Source organism: Scyliorhinus canicula, chromosome 8 (genome assembly GCF_902713615.1).
Source record: "Scyliorhinus canicula chromosome 8, sScyCan1.1, whole genome shotgun sequence".
Classification (NCBI taxonomy): domain Eukaryota; kingdom Metazoa; phylum Chordata; class Chondrichthyes; order Carcharhiniformes; family Scyliorhinidae; genus Scyliorhinus; species Scyliorhinus canicula.
The window spans coordinates 112,326,513-112,346,914 of NC_052153.1; the positions used below are offsets into that span (position 1 = coordinate 112,326,513).

Genomic DNA, 20,402 nt, shown 5'->3' on the forward strand with positions numbered 1-20,402 from the left:
TCATTAAAATCACCACACCCCTCGATTTCAAATCAAACATAGATTACATAGAACATACAGTGCAGAAGGAGGCCATTCGGCCCATCGAGTCTGCAATGACCCACTTAAGCCCCCACCTCCACCCTATCCCCATAACCCAATAACCCCTCCTGAACGCATTTGTATACTAAGGGTAATTTAGCATAGCCAAACCACCTAACCTGCACGTCTTTGGACTGTGGGAGGAAACCGGAGCACCCGGAGGAAACCCACGCACACACGGGGAGAACGTGCAGACTCCGCACAGACAGCGACCCAGTGAACCCCGAGTGAAAAACCTGCCCGACCCACCCCTTTCTTAACCTAACTTGGTCCTTCACACGGAGGTGTGTCTCCTGTAAAAAGACAACCCCTGCTTTCAAGCTCCTGAGGTGCGCGAACACCCGCGACCTTTTAACCGGCCCATTTAGTCCCCGGACGTTCCACGATACCAACCTTACCGGAGGCTTGCACCTCCAATCCCCTCTACCGTCCGTCATCTTCCCTACTTAACTCCTGCCCCTTTAATTCCACTCTATACCTAGCCCATCCCAGATGGCCCCTTTCTTCGCCCTTGACCATGACCCCAAGATGATTAAGAAGGCATATGGCATGCTTTCCTTCATCAGCTGGGGCATTGAGTACATGAGTTGGGAAATAATATTGCAGCTATATAAAACCTTGATTAGGCTGCATTTGGAGTAGAGCGTGCAGTTCTGGTCACCACATTATCAGAAGGACGTGGAAGCTTTGGAAAGAGTGCAAAGAAGGTTCACCAGGATGTTGCCTGGTGTTGGCGATCAGGAAAGGTTGAATAAACTAGGACAGACCGAGTAAGGGCACAAGTTTTTTTTAGTTAGGACATCATGATTGGTACAGGCTTGGAGGGCCAAAGAGCCTGTTCCTGTGCTATACTTTTCTTTGTTCTTTGAATGACCCTAAACAGGTCTCTGTATCATCCACTATAGATGACCCTAAATCTGAACAAAAACTTCATCCTGCCAGACGTGTAAGGAAGGTGGCACATCAGGGCATGACTTAGCGAGCCAAGCAGATGATGGCATGCAGCACAAAGTCACTTCGGACTGTTGGTGCTGGAGACAATGTCTGTCCCAGTATCAGCATTTGATCGCTGTAAAGGCGACCTACCCAAGGTGTGATGCTGGAAGCAGATCATAGAAACATCATACAATCCTTAGAGTGCAGAAGGAGACTGTTCAGCCCATCGAGTCTGCACCAGCCCTCCGAAAAAACACCCCATCCCGGCCCACTCCTCCATTACCGACCTAATCTTTTGGACAGTAAGAAGTCTTACAACACCAGGTTAAAGTCCAACACGTTTGTTTCAAACACTAGCTTTCGGAGCACTGCTCCTTCCTCAGGTGATTTTAACCTGGTGTTGTAAGACTTCTTACTGTGCTCACCCCAGTCCAACGCCGGCATCTCCACATCAATCTTTTGGACACTAATGGACAATTTAGAATATCCAATCCACCTAACCTGCACATCTTTTAACTGTGGGAGGAAACTGGAGCACTTGGTGGAAACCCATGCAGACACGGGGAGAATGTGTGAACCCCACACAGACAATTACCCAAGGTCGGAATTGAACCCGGATCCCTGGTGCTGTTGGCAGCATTGCTAACTGTGGCACCCAAATGGGACTGGCTACACCATTGGAACAGCTAAGGGGATTGCTAAAGGCAAACTAAGAGGATTGCGAAAAGCAAACTTGCCAGGAATTAGTTTGAATTTGTGCAGAGCAGTTGACTGAGTGCAGAAGACATTTCACTTGGGGCTGGTTTAGCACAGTTGGCTAAACAGCTGACTTGTAATGTAGTACAGGGCCGACAGCGCGGGTTCAATTCCCATACCAGCCTCCCCGAACAGGCGCCGGAATGTGGCACCTAGGGGCTTTTCACAGTAACTTCATTGAACCCTACTTGTGACAATAAGCGATTATTAATATTACCAGAACAACTTGGCCCTTGTGAATTTGTATATGCTCAGGTGTTTGTGATGCGCAAGGCTTCCAGAGATGTCACTGCAGGAGTAACTGCTCATCAAGACTATGTTCCTGCTTCAAAGCAGGTCTCTGCTGCAACAGTGTACAGAAGTCATGTGACAACATTGACTAGTGCTGTTAGTGCTGGTATATCAAATATGTATAAATTGTATTTATGCTGTTTTTGTAAACACCGATGTATAAGCTATCTGAATGGTTTGGGTGTGATCCTGAATGAAATATAACAGAACATTAATGAATGAATTTGAAATGTTTGGATGTTGCAATGAATCTGAAATGTACATTGAATAAATGTATGAATTATCTCTTTATTTGTTTTTTCTGTATTGTAATTATTGATGACTATAAGCTATATCTCAATGATTTGGAGATAATATTGGATGAAACACAAGCAGGCAGTAAATAGAATTAAGCAGATTATACGTTTGAGAGTGAAATATTATCTTTCATTCATAAAAATTGGTCATTTCATAAACTGGGGGGTCAAACTACCTGTTTCATGAACTGTGCATGTCGGCTGCATAAGAAATTTCAAGAAATGTGCAATTTGACCAGCTGTTTCATAAAATGGGCCATTTCACAAATTGGGTGTAACATACACATCAAAAAGTATTAGATTATCAATACTTTTGAAACGTGATTAAAAAGTTGTAGACCAGCTGTACAAGTGAAAAAGTATTTCCCATTTTAAACCAAGCATTCTTAAGACAGCCCACATATGACCATCCATTGCCCCAAATCTATTTTAACTCAGATTCAGAAGATGTCCACTATACAATTATGATCCAATTAGTTACTTTTCACATATTTTCCCTCTGGCCATAGAAACAAATTGCCAATCTGAAACATTGAAAATTGGGTTGACAGTGCCCAAACTCACTTCATTTAGGACACCCAACAATTGTTTGTATTTAAAAACTGGTTAAATTAAGTAGATTCCCATGCTTTCCTGTACTTTCTTGAATTCTGAGAGGTGATCACGTTCCTGATTGAATTCACTGCTGTGAAACTCAAAATCAGGAAACTACACCTTAACTTTTATTGCCAAATTGTTGTTGCTTCCTTCAGTTTAATCAATGGTGCCACAAAATGGCCAGGTGGAGTACGAGGCTTATTGCTCCACTTCTTGGACATTATCAGTGGAAATGAGGGAAAAGGACATAAAATCATAAAACTAATTAAATTACACAGTTAAAATTGTAAATCTTTTGAAGTGATCATTTCAATATGAAATCAGTATTTCTATTATTTGTCTGAATTCTTAAAGTTTGTAATGGCTTATCAAGTTACATTTTTCCTTCTTTCAGAGTACAGTGGCATAATTCAGCAGTTGGCCAGATTGAAACCAGACCCAGTAAATGGTTTGAAATATTTTGAACACTTCTCTTTGAAGACCCCTGGTGTGAAGTATTCCTATGTCTGTGTGGCCTGATACCAACCCTGTAAAATTCTGAAATGGATTTGATTAAGGGAAGTTTGTATTCAATGTAACTCAGTGATAAGTGGTATTCATGTTAAAAAGGAATCATTTGAAACATCTTGCAGCTAAACAGAGTCATAACCTGTATTAGAACAACTTCCTCCTCATTTAAATTAATTGTTTGCTTCACACATCAGTGTACATTTAAAAATTTATAAATGGATTGATGTGATCTAATGCAATTTATCATATTAGTTTTACCACTGCAGAATAATTTTGAAGAATTATTTATTTTGTTTCGAAGCAGTGCTTGCTAATTGTTGCATTGTATTGGGATATAGTTCAACCTTCTTTTTAAATGAACTATTTTTAAACATTAAAACAGTAATTACAGGAAACCAAATTGCAGTAAATGATCCTGAAATTGAGAAAAATACTAAATAATGATCTTGTATTTGAAATATAGCAAATATTTTAATCAGTATGGTCTAATAATTCTTTCAGAAGTTATCTTTTATCATAAATTGAACATTTATGGTAAGTTTTTGCGTGTCTTGCAGTACTTTTGACAGAAAACGCAATCCATTTTAGAGGCAAATATGAATCTGTTCAAAAGGCCTCTCATCCTGAGATATTAATGGATGAATTTTCAGGCCCCACCAGGACTGGGATCAGAGGCCAACAAGAGCTAATAATATTGCCAATGGCCTGCACCCTGATTCCATGGTTCTATCCTGCCGCTAGGCCATTACTGCAGAGGCAGGATTGGGGAGTTTGGGTGGCAGGCCCACCCACCCAAACAGGGAAAGTATAGGCAATGAGGTCGTTATATTGCTACTTAAGGCAAATTAAAGGAGGCAGAATGCAATTTTCCAGTCGGCCTCCACGTCCTTGCAGTCAGGAGAAAAGAGACCATCCTTGCCAGCCTGAGTGCTCCAACAGTTGGATGGTATCCTGTAGAGGGTTCCACTTTCTCCACCCTCCCCACCCACAGTTGTGGGCTCGATGCAAAAACTTTTAATTATTTTAAATACTGTCATGCCCAGAAAAGGCATATTGTGTTCTGAACTTCCACTCAATATTTATAAATGTGCACACTACCAAACCATTCATGTGGCTGCTGCATTATCATGTGACCTTTGGCATTTGAACTATAGACAGTATCAAGTCTCTGGTGAATACAGAAATGAATATGGACATAGGTGAGAGTACATCACAGCATTTGTAGAATTCACACAACTCATTGTTTAAGGTGGAAAATGAGCATTGCTGGCAAGATGTTTAATGCCAATCATTAATTGCCCTTGAGAGAGTGGCCGTGGTCCACCTTTTTGAACCACCACCATCCATGTGGTATAGGCACATCCACAGCACTGTTAGAGAGGTAGTTCCAGGATTTTGGTCCAGTGATGAATAAAAGGATATCAATAAATTTCAACATCAGGGTGTAATGTATCTTGGAGGGGAACTTGCAGGTAGTGGTGTCCCCATGAAACTGGTACACGTATCTTTCTAGGTGGTAAAGAATGCAGGGTGGCTGTCAAAGTGCCTTTAGCAAGTTACTGCAGTGCACCCTGTAGATGGTACACACTGCAGCCACTGTGCGCCGATGATGTAGGGATTAAATGTTGAAGGTGATAGCATGCCGTTAAAACAAACTGCTTAGTCCTGGATGGTGGAGAAGTTCCGGAATGCTGTTGGAGCTGCGCTCATCCAGTCAAGTGGGGAGTATTTCATCATACTCCTGACTTGAGCCCGTAGAAGGTGAACAGGTTCTGGAGAGTCAGTTAAAATTCCCAACTTCTGACCAACTCTTTCAGCCGCAATATTGAACTTCTAGTTAAGTTTCTGATCAATATGAAGCCCCTAGATGTTGATTTTGGGGTATTCAGCAATGCGAATGTTGTTGAATTTCAAGTGGAGATGGTTAGATCCTCTTTTGTTGGGGTGGTCATTGCTTGACACTTCTGTGGTACTAATATTACTTGCCACTTATCAGCTCAAGCCTGAGTATTGTCCAGGTCTTGCTGCATGTGGGCAAGGGCTGTTTCAGTGTCTGAGGAGTTATAAATTGTACACAACACTGCAATCATGAGAGAACATTCCCAATTCTGACCTTATGTTGGAGGAAAGATCTTTGATGAAGAAGCTGAAGATGGTTGGACCGAAGACACTGCCCCAAGGAGCTTCTACAATGATATCCTGGGCCAGAGATGATTGGTCTCCAACAACCACAAACATCTTACTTTCTGTTAGGTGTGACTCCAGGCAGTAGGAGAGATTTTCCTCTGGAATTCAGCTCTTTTGTCCATGTTTGGACCAAGACTGTGATGAAGTTGTCCTGACAGGATCCAAACTAAGCATCAGTGAGCAGGTTATTTGCAATAGTGATAGTGATAGTGCTGTTGTTGACACCTTGCTGATGATTGAGAGTTTGGGTGATAATTGATTTGAATAGAATTTTTCCTGTACTTTTGTGGACTAGACGCTCCTGCGCAATTTTCTACATCATCAAGCAAGTGCTGGTGCTGTAGCTGTACTACCTTAACAGTGCGTTCATGACACAGAAAAAAACATATGTAGTGAAATACCATCTGTGACTGCTAATTCCAAAACACATTATTTGCCAGTATGTCTTGACAGCACATTCATTTTGGACTCAAGATATCTGCCAAAGTACTTTCACAAGAAGAAGTGCTGAATGCTGGAATTTGGTAGTCATATGGGTATTGCATGTGTCAGGCACCAGCAGGTGATTGTTTGATAATATGCCAACAATAAAGCAGAACTCAGAAACTACTGGGCCACCAGCAGTTTATAAAATACCTGCAACTAGGCCAACTTAACACACTGGTCCTCTTCCATCAATCCCCTGACTGCCCCAACATCTTTCCTCTACAGTAGGAAGACCAAATGTAGACTGGGTGATTCCCTCCCTTCAGTCCACAATCATTGCGCCAAAATACTGGCTGCCTTTCATTTTAATTGCCCACCTTGCTCACATGGTGGGCGTCATTTTCTGCGCATACCCGTGGTAGAATCGTCTGGTCCTGCTGTCGATGTGGTTTTCTGTTTTATACACCCATCACCATCGGGAAACACACAGCAGGGGCGGGACTGGAAGATCCCACCCGTACGAATGGCTGGAAATTTCCAGCATTTGGCTTCTCTGTTCTTGGCTTTCTACAGTGTCAAAGCAAACCCGAGGAACAGCACCTTGTCTTTTGACTGGAAATCCAACAGCCCGATAGAACCAATATTACCTCCATTTAGTTTTGTGTTTTTTTCTGCTGGTTTGTTATCTTTTGCCTTAATTCTGTCTTAATTCCTTTACTTTACCTTCGGACCACTGCTATCCTGCTATTCTTCCTCCAGACACATCTTTTGTTTCTTGACTTGTCCTATGACCACTCTCTTTGGCCTTGCACCATGAAACGTTTTGACATTTAATCTCTCCTGTTTTCTACTCTTTTGCTCTATTTCCCACCCTCAGCCCCACCCCCTCACTTTCACTTGCCAGACTTCTGATAAAGCACAGGAAAGTAAAACTGCAGTGGGCTATTTATCCCCTGTAGCCTGTTCCCCCATTCAATTAAATTATGGCTGATCTGTTATCTAACTCCATATAGCTGCCTTTGTCCCACACTCCTTAACATGCACGAATAACAAAGCTCTCAATCTCAGTTTTAAAATTACTATCTGTTCTGCCACCAATTGCCCTTTGTGGAAGAGAGTTCCAAACTTCTACCACCCTTCATGTGAAGAAGGATTTCCCAGGGCTGGATTATGCAGCTGCAAATCAGGTGGGCCGCCACCACTACTACTCCCCCATCCCCCGCGTGAACATCAAATATAGCGTGATGACATTGGGTCAGCAATACAATGTCACCATGCTGCTCTCTGATATTATGGAAGGCAAGTGGTTGCTGATATTGGAAATCCACCCCATGTTTTGAAATAACCAGTTAACGAGATATTGACCATGTTAAAGGGTCAATCTTACGCAACTTTTCATTGCCTGCTGGACTTTTTGGTTGTTGCACAGGAACAGTTTTGTGGTGCTCCACAGCAGACATGAAGAGGCAGCACAAGGGCGTGAGAAAAGGCCTCTCACCAGGGCGAAGGTTGTGTGTAGCAGCAGATTCTGCTGGTGAAGGTGACAGCGTCTGCACATTTTTAGATTGCATTTGCTACATGTTTTTTAGCCTGCCAGATGGAAAATAAGAGATTGAGAGAGCGGGGGGAAAAATAAATTTTTCACCTGCCCGACTTCCTATTCACGGCTAACCCAGCTGCTGCATTACATCTTGGCTAGGACTCCCGATTGGACGCAGTCCCCGATAGAGAACCTAGTGGAGTGGTGCAGCGACAACAATCTCTCCCTCAATACCAGCAAAACTAAAGAGCTGGTCATTGACTTCAGGAAGCAAAGTACTGTACACACCCCTGTCAGCATCAACGGGACAGAGGTGGAGATGGTTAGCAGTTTCAAATTCCTAGGGGTGCACATCTCCAAAAATCTGTCCTGGTCCACCTACATCGACGCTACCACCAAGAAAGCACAACAGCGCCTTAAACTAAGAAAATTTGGCATGTCCACATTAACCCTCACCAACTTTTACAGGTGCCCCATAGAAAACATCCTATCGGGCTGCATCACAGCCTGGTATGGCAACTGCTCGGCCCAGGACCGCAAGGAACTTCAGAGAGTCGTGAATACCGCCCAGTCCATCACACAAACCTGCCTCCCATCCACTGACTCCATCTACACCTCCCGCTGTCTGGGGAAAGCGGGCAGCATAATCAAAGACCCGTCCCACCCGGCTTACTCACTTTTCCAACTTCTTCCATCGGGCAGGAGATTCAGAAGTCTGAGAACACGTACAAACAGACTCAAAAACAGCTTCTTCCCCACTGTCACCAGACTCCTAAATTACCCTCTTATGGTCTGACCTCATTAACACTACATCCTGTATACTTCATCCGATGCCAGTGCTTATGTAGTTACATTGTATACCTTGTGTTGCCCTATTATGTATTTTATTTTATTCCCTTTTCTTCCCATGTACTTAATGATCTGTTGAGCTGCTCGCAGAAAAATACTTTTCACTGTACCTCGGTACACGTGACAATAAACAAATCCAATCCAATCCAATCCAGGAGACCACTATTTGGCCAACTGACGCTTGATTTGCTGAGCTGAGAGTGTGGGTGGGAGCAAGCAGACAACTCACTTTTTGTACCACTGCCTCGCCCTGCCGAAAATCCATAATAACAAGCCACTAATTTCACTTGTCAATGGTCCAACTTCTAACTTTTTCATAATGTTCTTTTGATCCTAGACTCCTCAGCGAATGGAAATTAATTCTCCCAATCTAACCCTTTAATATCTTGACTTTTTGGATGACATCACCATTTAGCCTACTAAATTCCCCTCTGGGATGCTTCCCACCCAACCTGGATGCAATTTTACAGTCGGGCGGCAGGGCCTCGAAAGTGAAGCCACCAATGTCCCAATTAAAGCCCACTTAATGGCCACTTAAGAGCCTTTTCCAACCCAGCTTCAAGTTTTAAATGGGTGGGAGCCCCCCCCCATTATCCACCCACAGTATCTATTCTGGCTATTGCAGTGCTGTGCCTGGAGAGTTGTTGGTTAACCTGATTTGCGGACAGCTCCCCAAGGCAGGACTTTCTTCCCAATGTGGATTGAAGCTCCCGCCTGCTGCCAATCAATGTTCATTAGATGCACTCACCACTGACTCTTTGGATGGCGGACACGGAACATGTGCCATCCTGAAAAATTCTGGTGCAGGAAATACAACCTTAATTTGCTCAATCTGTCCAAATAACAATCCTTGGAATCCAGGTATAACTCTAGCAAATCTATCCTGCACTTCTTCCAAGAATAAGGTACCAAGAATAAGGTGTGGTGCCCAAAACTGGCTGCAGTACTTCAGGCACGATCTATGTAATAAGCCCATGGAGGCAGACGTCCCTTCACCAGAATCCCTTTGACTAAAAAAAACCAACAGCTGTACAACCATGTGCATTCAGCTTGCTGTCTACACTGGGAGTGCAGAGAATCTGACACTCCCTGTTATATACAGAGAAGAGATTCCCTGATTGGCCCACTAATCAGGGAATTTGTATTCCAATTGGCCAATTTCAAAGGCCTGGTCTAAGTCATTACACTCTAATCTCGAGTGCTTTGTGTGTCTGAACCATTACTTCTATCCCTTTGTATTCAACCTCTAGATATAAAGGCCAACATTACGTTCGGCTTTCTGATTATTTTCTGCACCTGTTCATGTTATTTTATTGATTTTGGTTATCTACTTGGTGAAGTCCATTTGAACTTTTGCTATTTAGGACTTGGAAAACTGCCCAAAGGTTCTTGAAAATGAAGAAGTGAGAGGGAGGGATGAACATTATACACTCACCATCATCAGGAAACCTATTAGACCTAAAGGCTGACAAATTCCCAGGACCGGATGGCTTGCAACATAGGGCCTCAAAAGACGTGGGGACACAGATAGCAGGTTATGATCCTCCAAAATTCCGTAGATTGTCGAAAGGCTCCAGCAAATTAGAAAATAGCTAATTTAACACCATGGGCGGGATTCTCCGACCCCCGACGGGTCGGATTCTCCGCCACCAGAGATTCGGTGGGGGCGGAAATCACGCCACGCCTGTCGGCAGGACCCCCGCGGTGATTCTCCGGCCCGCGATGGGCCAAAGTCCCGCCACTGTCAACCCTCTCCCGCCGGCATGGATCAAACCACCTACCTTACCGGCGGGAGCAGTCGGGAGCAGGCGGTGCGGGCGAGCGCCGGGGTCCTGGGGGGGCGCGTGGCGATCTGACCCCAGGGGGATGCCCCCAAGGTGGCCTGGCCCACGATCAGGGCCCACCGATTGGCAGGCAGGCCTGTGCCATGGGGGCACTCTTTTTCTTCCGCCTTCGCCATGGTCTTGACCATGGCAGAGGCAGAAGAGACCCCCTCCCCTGTGTATGCACCGGAATGATGTCAGCAGCCTCTGATGCTCCGGCGCATGCACGGACTTACGCCGGCCGGCGAAGTCCTTTCAGCCTCGGCTGGCGTGGCGCCAAAGGCCGTTCACGACAGCCGGCGGAGTGGGAACCACTCCAGCGGGGGCCTAGCTCCTCAATGTGAGGGCTTGGCCCCTAAAGGTGTGGAGACTTCCGCACCTTTGGGGCGGCCAGAAGCCGGAGTGGTTCACGCCACTCCAACACGCCGGGACCCCCCGCCCTGCCGGGTAGGGGAGAATCCCGGCCCATGTTGGTACAGTGGTTAGCAATGCTGCCTCACAGTACCAGGGACCTGGGTTCAATTCTGACTATGGGTAACTCTCTGTGTGAAGTATATTCTTCCCGTGGCTGCCTGGGTTTACTCCGGGTCTTCTGGTTTCCACTCACAGTCCAAAATGTTCAGGTTAGGTAAATTGGCCTTGCTAATATTGCTCCTTAGTGTCCAAGGAGTTGCAAGTTAGGTGGGGTTACAGGGATAGGGCGGGGGAGTGGACGTAGTTAGGAGTGCTCTTTCAGAGGGTCGTTCAGACTCAATGGGCTGAATGGCCTCCTTCTGTAGTGTAAGGCTTCTATGGTTCTATCCCAGAAAGGAAGGAGGCAGAAAACTATAGGCCAGCTAGCTTAGTCATAGGTGCTAAAATCCATTATTAAGGAGATTGTAGATAATCACAATTTGTTCAGGCCGAGCCAGCATGGTTTTGTGAAAGGGAAATCATGTTTAACTAATATGTTAGAGTTTTTAATGAAGTAATCTTCAGGTGAATAAAGGGGAATCAGTAGATATGTACTTGGATTTCCAAAAGACATTTGAAAAGGTGCCACATGTCGTAGTGTGTTACATATCAACATAAATTAAGAATTGGTTCTCTAACAGGAAGCAAATTAGGGTGAAAGGGTCCTTTTTGGATGGGAAAGCTGTAACAAGTAGGGTGCCAGTGCTTTGGCCTCAAGCGGGCGAAAGCATAGTGGCTAAATTTGCCAATGACACCAAGATTGGTAGCATTATATGCTGTCTTGAGGCAATAGAGAGTTTACAAAGGGATATAGGAAGATTCAGTGCGGGAAAATAAATTTGGCTGATTGAGTATAATGTAGGTAAATGTGACTTTGGCAGGAAGAATACAAAAGCAGTACAATATTTAAATGGAGAGAGATTGCAGAACTTGGTGGTATATGAACAACAGAAAGTTAGTTTGCATTTGCAGCAAATGATTAGGAAGGCAAATAGGATGTTGTTGTTTATTACAAGGAGAATGGAATATTAAGGTAGGGAAGTTTTACTGCAGCTGTATGCAGATTCCTTATTTTAAAACATAAATAGAATTGCTTCAGAAACAGTTCAGAGAAGGTCCATTAGACACATTCCTGAGATGATGGGGATATCTCATGAAGAAATCTTAAACAGGTTCGGCCTATAACAATTGGAGTTAGAAGAATGAGGGGTGATCTTATTGAAACATACAAGATCCTGAGGAGACTGGAGAGGGAGAATACCGGGAGGATATTTCCTCTTCTGCAGAGGACTAAAACTAGGGGCATAGCTCAAAAATAATGGCGTGATTCTCCGCAGCCCCACTCCGAAATCGCTTTTGGCACGGGCCCGAGGATTCGATGTTCACACAGGAATCATGCCCGATGCCACTCCCGCTATTCTCCGGTCCCCGGAGAATCGCTCGTGCGCGGATTATGCGGCGTAGCTGGGGGGCCATTGACAGAGCCCCCCCCCCCCCAGCGATTCTCCGGGTAAAACTGGCCGAGTTCCCGACAGCGAGGTCAGTATAGGAGACAACTAACACTCACAATCAGCCACTCTGAACATCTCCAGCATGATAGCACCCTAGCACCCTCAGAGTCAGGGTGCGTCATGCCAGACATGGTCCAGTACATTCTGGTAGACACTGCTGGAGCATCAAGATTTTCGTAGCACCAACATTAGTAGCACATTAGAGTTGAACTTCATGCTCCAGAGCTTTATCCAAAAACTTCAAGCACATGTATAACCTCTCAAAATACATGATTATTTGATCTTTTTGCTGGAACAATCATTAATTTTCATTGTTTTCAGACTGTTTCTGGTATTCCTCCCTTTCAACCTTATGAATGTAGATCCTTTCACCTATTGGGGTGACTGGAGTATCTGTACAAGGGCAGCAGCCATAATGTTGTTTTGTCAGACATGCTAAGTTCAACCACTAATAAGATCCAAGAAATGGGAACCCTCCATTAGGCTCATTTAAGTATGTGTTGGCAGGATACTGTCGGCACCCAGGACCTAAAGGCCGTACCTGGAGGCCTCACCAGGGCACTGTTTAATACTGGTTGATGACAGGGCAGGGTGGCACCCTGGTATTCCCTCTGACACCCAGGAACCTTGGCACTGCCAGTCTGGAACCTTGGCAGTGCCAACCAGACACCTTGGCTGTGCCACCCTGGTCCCTAACAAGATTGTATCAAAAACTTGGTGGTCTGGTCTAGAATGATAATAGTCCTGTAAGGGCCTTTCCTGTTGGTTCCCTTAGTTCCCATTTATTTTACTTTGTGGTTATCATTTTGATCTTTGCATATATGATGGACATATGCCCTTACGTCTAGCAGAAGAAGTGAGGAACTCAAAATGGTACACAGTGCTGTGGGGGTTTAGCTTCTGAACAGCAAATCTCAGACATCTTGGCATCCAAGAGATCGGAGAGATTCGGTTCGATTGGTTGACTGGTGGCCGATGAATTGGCAAATGACTATTCTGCCTGGCAACAGGTGGTGATTGGGTCCTTCCCGAGTGGGATGGTTTTCAGAGGATGCAGGAATTGACAGTCGGATCCTGAAGGCAGAGAGGAGCAGTTGTGAGTATTTGTCTCTCTCTCTCTCCCGTGCCAGAAATACTGCCTATCTGCTGTTTTCTGAACCTGCAGAGTAGTACTTTGAGACCTGGATGAATCTACAGACTGAAAACAAAAACTTCCAACTGAAGACCTAGACTGAAGAAAAGTGTGCTGGAAGATGTCCACCTGAAACAGAGACTCTTATCCTTTTCCTTTCATTTACACCCCACTTTCCTCTCTGAGTTTGTTTGTCCTGTGTACGTGTAGAGGCTGGGGCGGATTAAAGACGGAGGGCAAGGAATTAGATAATAGTTAACCAGTTGTATTTGCTGCATATTTAATTATAGCTATTGTTATTAATAAAATTAATTGTGTTTAAATTTACAAACTTGGTAACTGCAGTTGTTGGCCAGCCAAGTTAATTGCAATTGTGTTGGGATTCCAGGTCAAGTGGGGCTGGAGTTAACCGTGCACAAGCCCAGGGTGTCGTAACAGTCCCGACACGCATCTTCCGGCATCTGTCCAGCCTCTGGAAAGCGATTTGGGACAATGTCTCATAAACACTGTCTCAGAAACCCACCAATCAGAGCTAAAATCTGCAACTGGCAGGTCCAAAGTAGCATCATTGTATCATCAATTCATGTAATGAGTACAACCTGGCTGCACAGGAAGTTTAGGTCAATGTTCTCCACAAATGCAAGAGGGCAGCTATGCACCTACAGTACACTCACAGGCCATGAACTCGCTCTCATTGGCAAATTCAGGCCTTCTTAATAGCACGGAATATATCCCAATACAGGAAGACCCCAGACAAGGAATTTACAGTTAAATGTTTGAAGGGGAAAGTTTATTGTCACTGCAGGCCTGATTGGGGAAGCGCTGAGGCTCAGTTGTTGAGTGAGGGTGTTGTCACATTGGCATCTCTGTTAAGTAAAGACCCATGAAAATAAATTGGGTGCACAGGTACATCTGTCCTGTGTCATTACCTTCCCATTTTTATGTCCATGACTGTCCAAATGCAAACTCCTGGAAGTGCATCAGGTCTCCATCTACATCCCCTGTGTTTTAAACTCAGAAAATACCCCATGTGCAAAGCAGAGGCAATCTAACAATTTTAAGTATCAAATTACAATCAAATATTACCCATTGAACAAGCCATTGTCATTCATAGTGACTAATCACACCCCACAGAACACATTCTCTTGCCTTTTACAAGATTTATGTTTGTTTATTTTTAAACTTTAGTGCAAGAATCAAGTAAAATCTCTTATTCCAGAAAGAACATGGTTATCTAGTTTATTCTTTCTGCATGTCACAGAAGAAAATTGCTTGCATTTTCTAAACTTTATACCTATTTAGGTATGTTCCTATTTTTCCATTAAAAAAAATTAAATTAGACGTTCGACAGAGAATGCCAAGTCCTTTCAAGCACAATCATTCAAACTGTGCCACTTAATAGTAACTGACAGTATTGAGAATGATTCATCACATTCTAGCTGCTAATGAAATTTATTAAATTATGTCAATATATAATTTATCTTATTGCAAAATTGCTTCTAATTTTTTCTAATAGATTTTTCGGAGGAAAGTTTAGCTGCAAGAGCAAAATAAATGAAACAAAATCAGTATTAGGACAAAGTTTATCCCTTATCTTTTTAATACAGCCATCTTACTGCTGCTTCATTCCATCTGAATTTCACTTATCACAGATTAGATCAGGATTTCTGATCAGGTTTTCATGGGAGTGGCCAAACCATTGGATTCACAATGATAATACCTTTTTCTTGCATGCATACAGACTTGAAAAAATCTTTGGAATACAACATGGGCGACTTACTTTCGAGCTCTAGTTTCATTTTGTAGAAATAAAAAAGACAAACAAAAAGTAAATGTAAAATAAGGTATACCAGAAAACAAAGCGTAAAATAATATCAATTTGACACAACAGTTTCATATCAGAACAGACTAGGGTACAAACAAACATCTTTCATTTAATTTAACCCTTCCAAAAGTAAAGGTTTCACTAAAACTGTTTCATCACACAATTCTTCAAAATGGATATTATGAAATAATGCAATTTGGAATGTTTGGAATATAATTCCAACAATGACATTAGTGTGCAGATTTATAAATGTTTACTCAGATTGGTAGTGCTGTACACATCAAGAATTATAATTTTGAATGACCTTTGGAAGCTTTGCAAAAATGTTACCATTCGAAGGGTTAAATAGATGGACTGACATAAAACCAATGCAACATCATAAAATAAAATAAAAATAGATGCATTATTTTTCACAAATCAGCAAGAACATTCAAAAGTATTAATTATTACTATGTTGCACAAAAGGGACCTGGGCAGAAATGTTGAATTTTTGTCTTTGTAAGAGGGTAATTTGCTGATCATTACTGGAAAGAAGGGGGCAAAGTTTGAGTCAAAGCTATCACACAGTTCTGGGATTCACCATCACCGTGAATCTGGTTCCCCAATGGGAGTGCACAATCGCAGAATTACCTCCTCCATTTAAGTCTGCATTATCAAAAGTCTAGGTATTAAAAGTATTAACACATTAATTAGACATTTGTAGTTCAAAGTTTGAGCACAGAGATGAACCATCATTTGAAGATATAAAAACATTTTTAGAAGTGTACATGTGGTCTGAAAACTGGTGACACAAACAATTGCAAGTTAGTGTCCTGCCATTGTTAATTTTTACAAACACCTGACTCAAGTAGAAAGTGATGGAAGGCTACTTTACACTCTTGTTCTTTTGTTACTAAAATTAATCGTAATTTTATCCTGTTGTTCTGCAAAATAAAAGCACTGTCAAAGATAGGAGCCGTACTCACTGATGGATGGCTTGCAAGAATTTGCGTTGATGCTTCCTCACTTTTGCATGGTCTATCTTTTTAGCTAATTTTGTGTTTTTATATATTAACCATGTTTCCCTGAGTACATTGGCAGCTGCATTTTTTACCTGCATAAGAAAGCTTAGAGTAAGTTTCAATGCCATTTTGAGTGCATAGCATGATTGTATAATACACACAAATCTATGAAGCAAAAGACCCCAATACAATTCTTCTATCACAATCAGGATCTGTGGTTTACGACAACATTTAAGGGAGAGTTGGAACTTTTTCACTCCCCCAGTGGCATGTGGAGATCCCAGAAGTCTGGATTTCCTTTCATGATGTGGAAGTTTGACTCCGCGGCATGCATCCAACATCACTGAAGTTTCCCCATCAAGACTCAGCATAACTGTCAAGCTTGGATTCCACTCAGCAGTGGATTGCTGGAGAAGAAGCCACAGATATCTCTGATGCCCAGCCTGGGAGGGGAGGTTGGACTCAGGTATTGGACACTTGAGGAATTGGAGGCTGGTGGGAGGGGGAAGTTGGTGTGACAGATTGAAGGTGAGTAACACGACTGGTTTGGGGAGTTTGGAGGCCTAGGAGTGGGAAAAAGCAATTGGGATGTGGGATTAAAGGCTTTGGTGGTGATGAAAGGAAGCTTTGAAGGAATTATTGAAGGCCGGGGGAGGGGGTGGGTTGGTGGGGGGTGGGGGTAGTTGACCAGTGTTCTGGGGTCTCACTGGTGGTGATGGATGGTGGGCAATGGAGGAAAGTTGAAGCACCTGGAGGGACTATGGAGCCTTCAATGGGTACAGAAATATTGGAGGCCTCGAAGGATAGAAAGATTCAGGTGGGAGTATCTAATCACATGGTGTTGACAAGGCAGGTACACTGGATCCAACAGGTAAGTAGAACGGCATTTACCTCCGAGATCCAACAGCCTTTGGGCTTCCTATGGATGCAGAGCATCCTCAGGCTTGGGAAATCCAGCTTTCCACAGTTAAATTGGAAATGATCCACAAATCATCATAGTATTTCACTTCCCAAATCACCTCCTGGGAGCGGATGGGATGTCTGCCCCCCAAATCTCACCTGCGTTAAAAATCGGATTGGAGGCAGGATTTGGATTTTTAACAATTTAACCTCCCAACTGAACCCACCCATTTTTCTTTGTTAAGATTCCCCCCCCTAAGGGTCCATGTCTATGTTTTTATTATAGTCTGTTATGGCGATATTAAAAGCAATTACAAACATTTTAAATTACATTTCATTTGTCATTCTGACTTGAAATTTGCTGTGGCACATAAATATTCTAGAACCTGCTGTGCAATGGGAGTATAGTTAATTGTGGTTTTAGATTTATGTCATCTTTCCCAATATATCAGGCCTGCATCAGAGAAGTTACAAATGGCACCATTGTTATTGAGCTTTTCAAGCTAATTGGTGACAGTAAATTTAACTATTGAAAATCAAAGTCAAGGCATAATTGATAATACAGCACAAAGCCAAAGCTAATGTGTTCTGATAAATCACTTCTAATTCGCTTGGTGACCGCTTGAGGTATAACTATATCTGTCCTCATGACCTTTGTATTGAGCCACCATTTGCTGTCAAAGAATGTGAGCTTAATGGTGTTCACTATTATTTATCCAGAAATGATTCAGCAACCACAGGTGAAGGCAGATGCACTGTTAAATGCAGAAATCCAAATGTTGCAGCGTGAGCTGCATCAATGTGTAAGAATCTAAACGTGTCAGGACAAGTCAAACTAACGGCAGGTTTATCTACAGTATGTCAAGGTCTTGAAACACTGAAGGTTGTCTGTTTTATTAAAAGTAATCTAAATAATGTCGACTTGGACCAAAGCACTACGCTATGCGTGGATCAGGGGGCGGTTTCTGTTTGAGCTGCAGAACAACATAAAAAAAGCGTTACGGCAGCCAAATAGATTGCAGCTTAGTATCCATGCAATATTTCCCTTCAGCTTTCTGCAAAAAAATAATTTTATAATGGAACTAAATGCTGTTGTTACCCATTTATTGCCTAGTATTTTAAGATGTCCTCATCTACTGATCGGATTTGATGTGCCCTGTTGTCAGTGCTGTAAATCTTAGAAAATGAACTGAAATCTATCTTTCATTTCTTCAAAAGAATTTTCAGATACATGCCACATCATCATCTTCGATATTTTTCCTTGCCAGCCGATTACTCACATTGCATTTAAATTGTGAACAAAGACTTGCAGCAAGGTGACAGGAATTGGTTACACAGTGTACCAGTGGAATTCTAATACACAGGAACTGTCAAAACAAAAAGCCTAAACAACGATGTTCTCAAATTGATTCCCCCCCCCCCCCCCCCCCACTCCCCAACTCCCATTTAACAATGAATACAGTTTTGGATGCCCAAGAAATATTAATGAAAATACCACCTTCCTGACCCAATTTTACTTCAATTTGAAAAAAGGAAGCTTACTCGTTTAGAAAGTTGTGTATCCATCATAAAATTATGCACATGTTTTTCTGCTTTGGTAAGTTCCAGCTTCCTGGCAACGACAGCTACAACCAGAGCAGTGCAGCCTGCGCCCTGAATACAAAAAGAATGAAACAAATTAACATCTTTTAACACTACTTGAGTTAGAAATTTCAATATTTACGTCTGGCTGTGGTGGATGGGTGGTGAGAGGGGTATAATTACTGTCCTTCCACTCTGAGATGTAAATTAATCCAGGTTAGAATTATGAGCTCAGGGACTGGATTCTCTATTTGGGACACTAAAGGGCGAGATTTACTGGTCTCATCACGCCCGACTTGGCGCTGCAACGAGGTCGGTGAATTTTGTGAGAGATCTCTCGCGAGATACAAAACCCCCGAGAGGTCTCACAAGATTCATCAGAATCGCGAGACATGCCTATCGGGATCTTGCCCACGCTGGGCGAGATGCAGATATACATATTTAAATGAGCTGTTACACTAATGTAAATATGTCTGCGTCAGATTCTCCCAGTGCCTGGGATCTAACATCCTCCCAGCAAGGCCTGGACCGGCGCTGTTTAGTACTGGTCCACACAGACATAGACCAGGGCTAACAGCACCTAGAGGGTTTCCCAGGACATTGGGGACCCCTGGGTGATCAGGAACAGGACAGGGTAGCCCCTGGCTCTCCCTTGGCACTGCAGACTCCCGAGGTACCTGAGGCTTTAAGATTCAACCCCTTCGCCTCAGAGATATCGGACGAGTGCCATTCAGCACCTGTCGTCACAAACAGGGATCAGAAGGAACGGCACTCGTAGGGTGTCCTAGGGGAGTGGTGCCCTTGCACTGCTGGTGCCACCTGGGTACCCTGGAATAGGTAGCACTGCTCCTCACAGCTCCAGGGTCCCAGGTTCAATTCCCAGCTTGTTTCACTGTCTGTGTGGAGTCTGCACGTTCTCCCTATGTCTGCATGGGTTTCCTCCAGGTGCTCCAGTTTCCTCCCACAAGTCCCAAAAGACATGGGCCGTGATTCTCTGAAATCCCGGCCAATTGTTGACGCTGGCGTCAAAACTGGCGCGAGCAATGCTGCGTCAACGGGCCTCCAGGCCCAGTCATTCACCCCTTCCTTGGGGGCTAGAATGGCGGCGGAGTGCTGTGCGCTGCTCTGGCGCTGAAAGCTGGCCCTACATGGCCGTCGCGGATCCGTGCATGTGAGCGCCATGGCCAGCGCGGGTCCGCGCATGCACGCTACGCCCATCTCCATGCCGGCCCCCGGGCAATATGGCAGAACCCCACAGGGACTCGGCGCGGAGGATCATAGGCCCCCCGCCCCACCCCGGAATGAGCATGCCTGCCGATCGGTAGCTCACGATCGCAGGCATGGCCAGCGTTGAGGGCCCCCTACCCCCCCCCCCCCCCCCGAAGGCGGCTGCCCTTGCCCTAGCTCCCCCACCAGGACGGCCCCCACAGCCAGAACGGTGAGGTCCCGCCGGGTAGGACCATATGCGAACGACGCTGGCGGGACTCGGCGGGCACTTGGCCCGTCGAGCGTGGAGAATCGCCGCGGGGGACACTTTCAATGGCCCCCGACCGGCAACGCCAGCGCGATTGCCGCCGATTCTCTGGTTGCCAGAGAATTGCTAGCCCAGCGTCGGAGCGACATGGCGGGGTTCGCGTGCCCCACGGTGATTCTTCGACCTGGCGCGGGCTCGGAGAACCCCGCCCTGGACCACGCCGAATAAGATGC

At 44.2% G+C, this 20,402-nt stretch overlaps 1 protein-coding gene across 3 annotated transcripts in view; it reads right to left on the bottom strand.

Moving 5' to 3' along the window:
- The window catches only part of kcnn2 (potassium calcium-activated channel subfamily N member 2), a 208,224-nt gene that overhangs the window by 17,368 nt on the left and 170,454 nt on the right, over positions 1-20,402 (bottom strand). For 2 of the 3 annotated variants that reach the window (XM_038805076.1, XM_038805074.1), the window contains 3 exons: positions 18,657-18,767; positions 16,179-16,306; positions 15,169-15,177 (listed from right to left, as the gene is read on the bottom strand). In XM_038805076.1, the coding sequence (XP_038661004.1) occupies positions 15,169-15,177; positions 16,179-16,306; positions 18,657-18,767 (248 nt within the window). The remainder of the gene's footprint in view (positions 1-15,168; positions 15,178-16,178; positions 16,307-18,656; positions 18,768-20,402) is intronic. The other variant, XM_038805075.1, reaches the window with a different exon arrangement.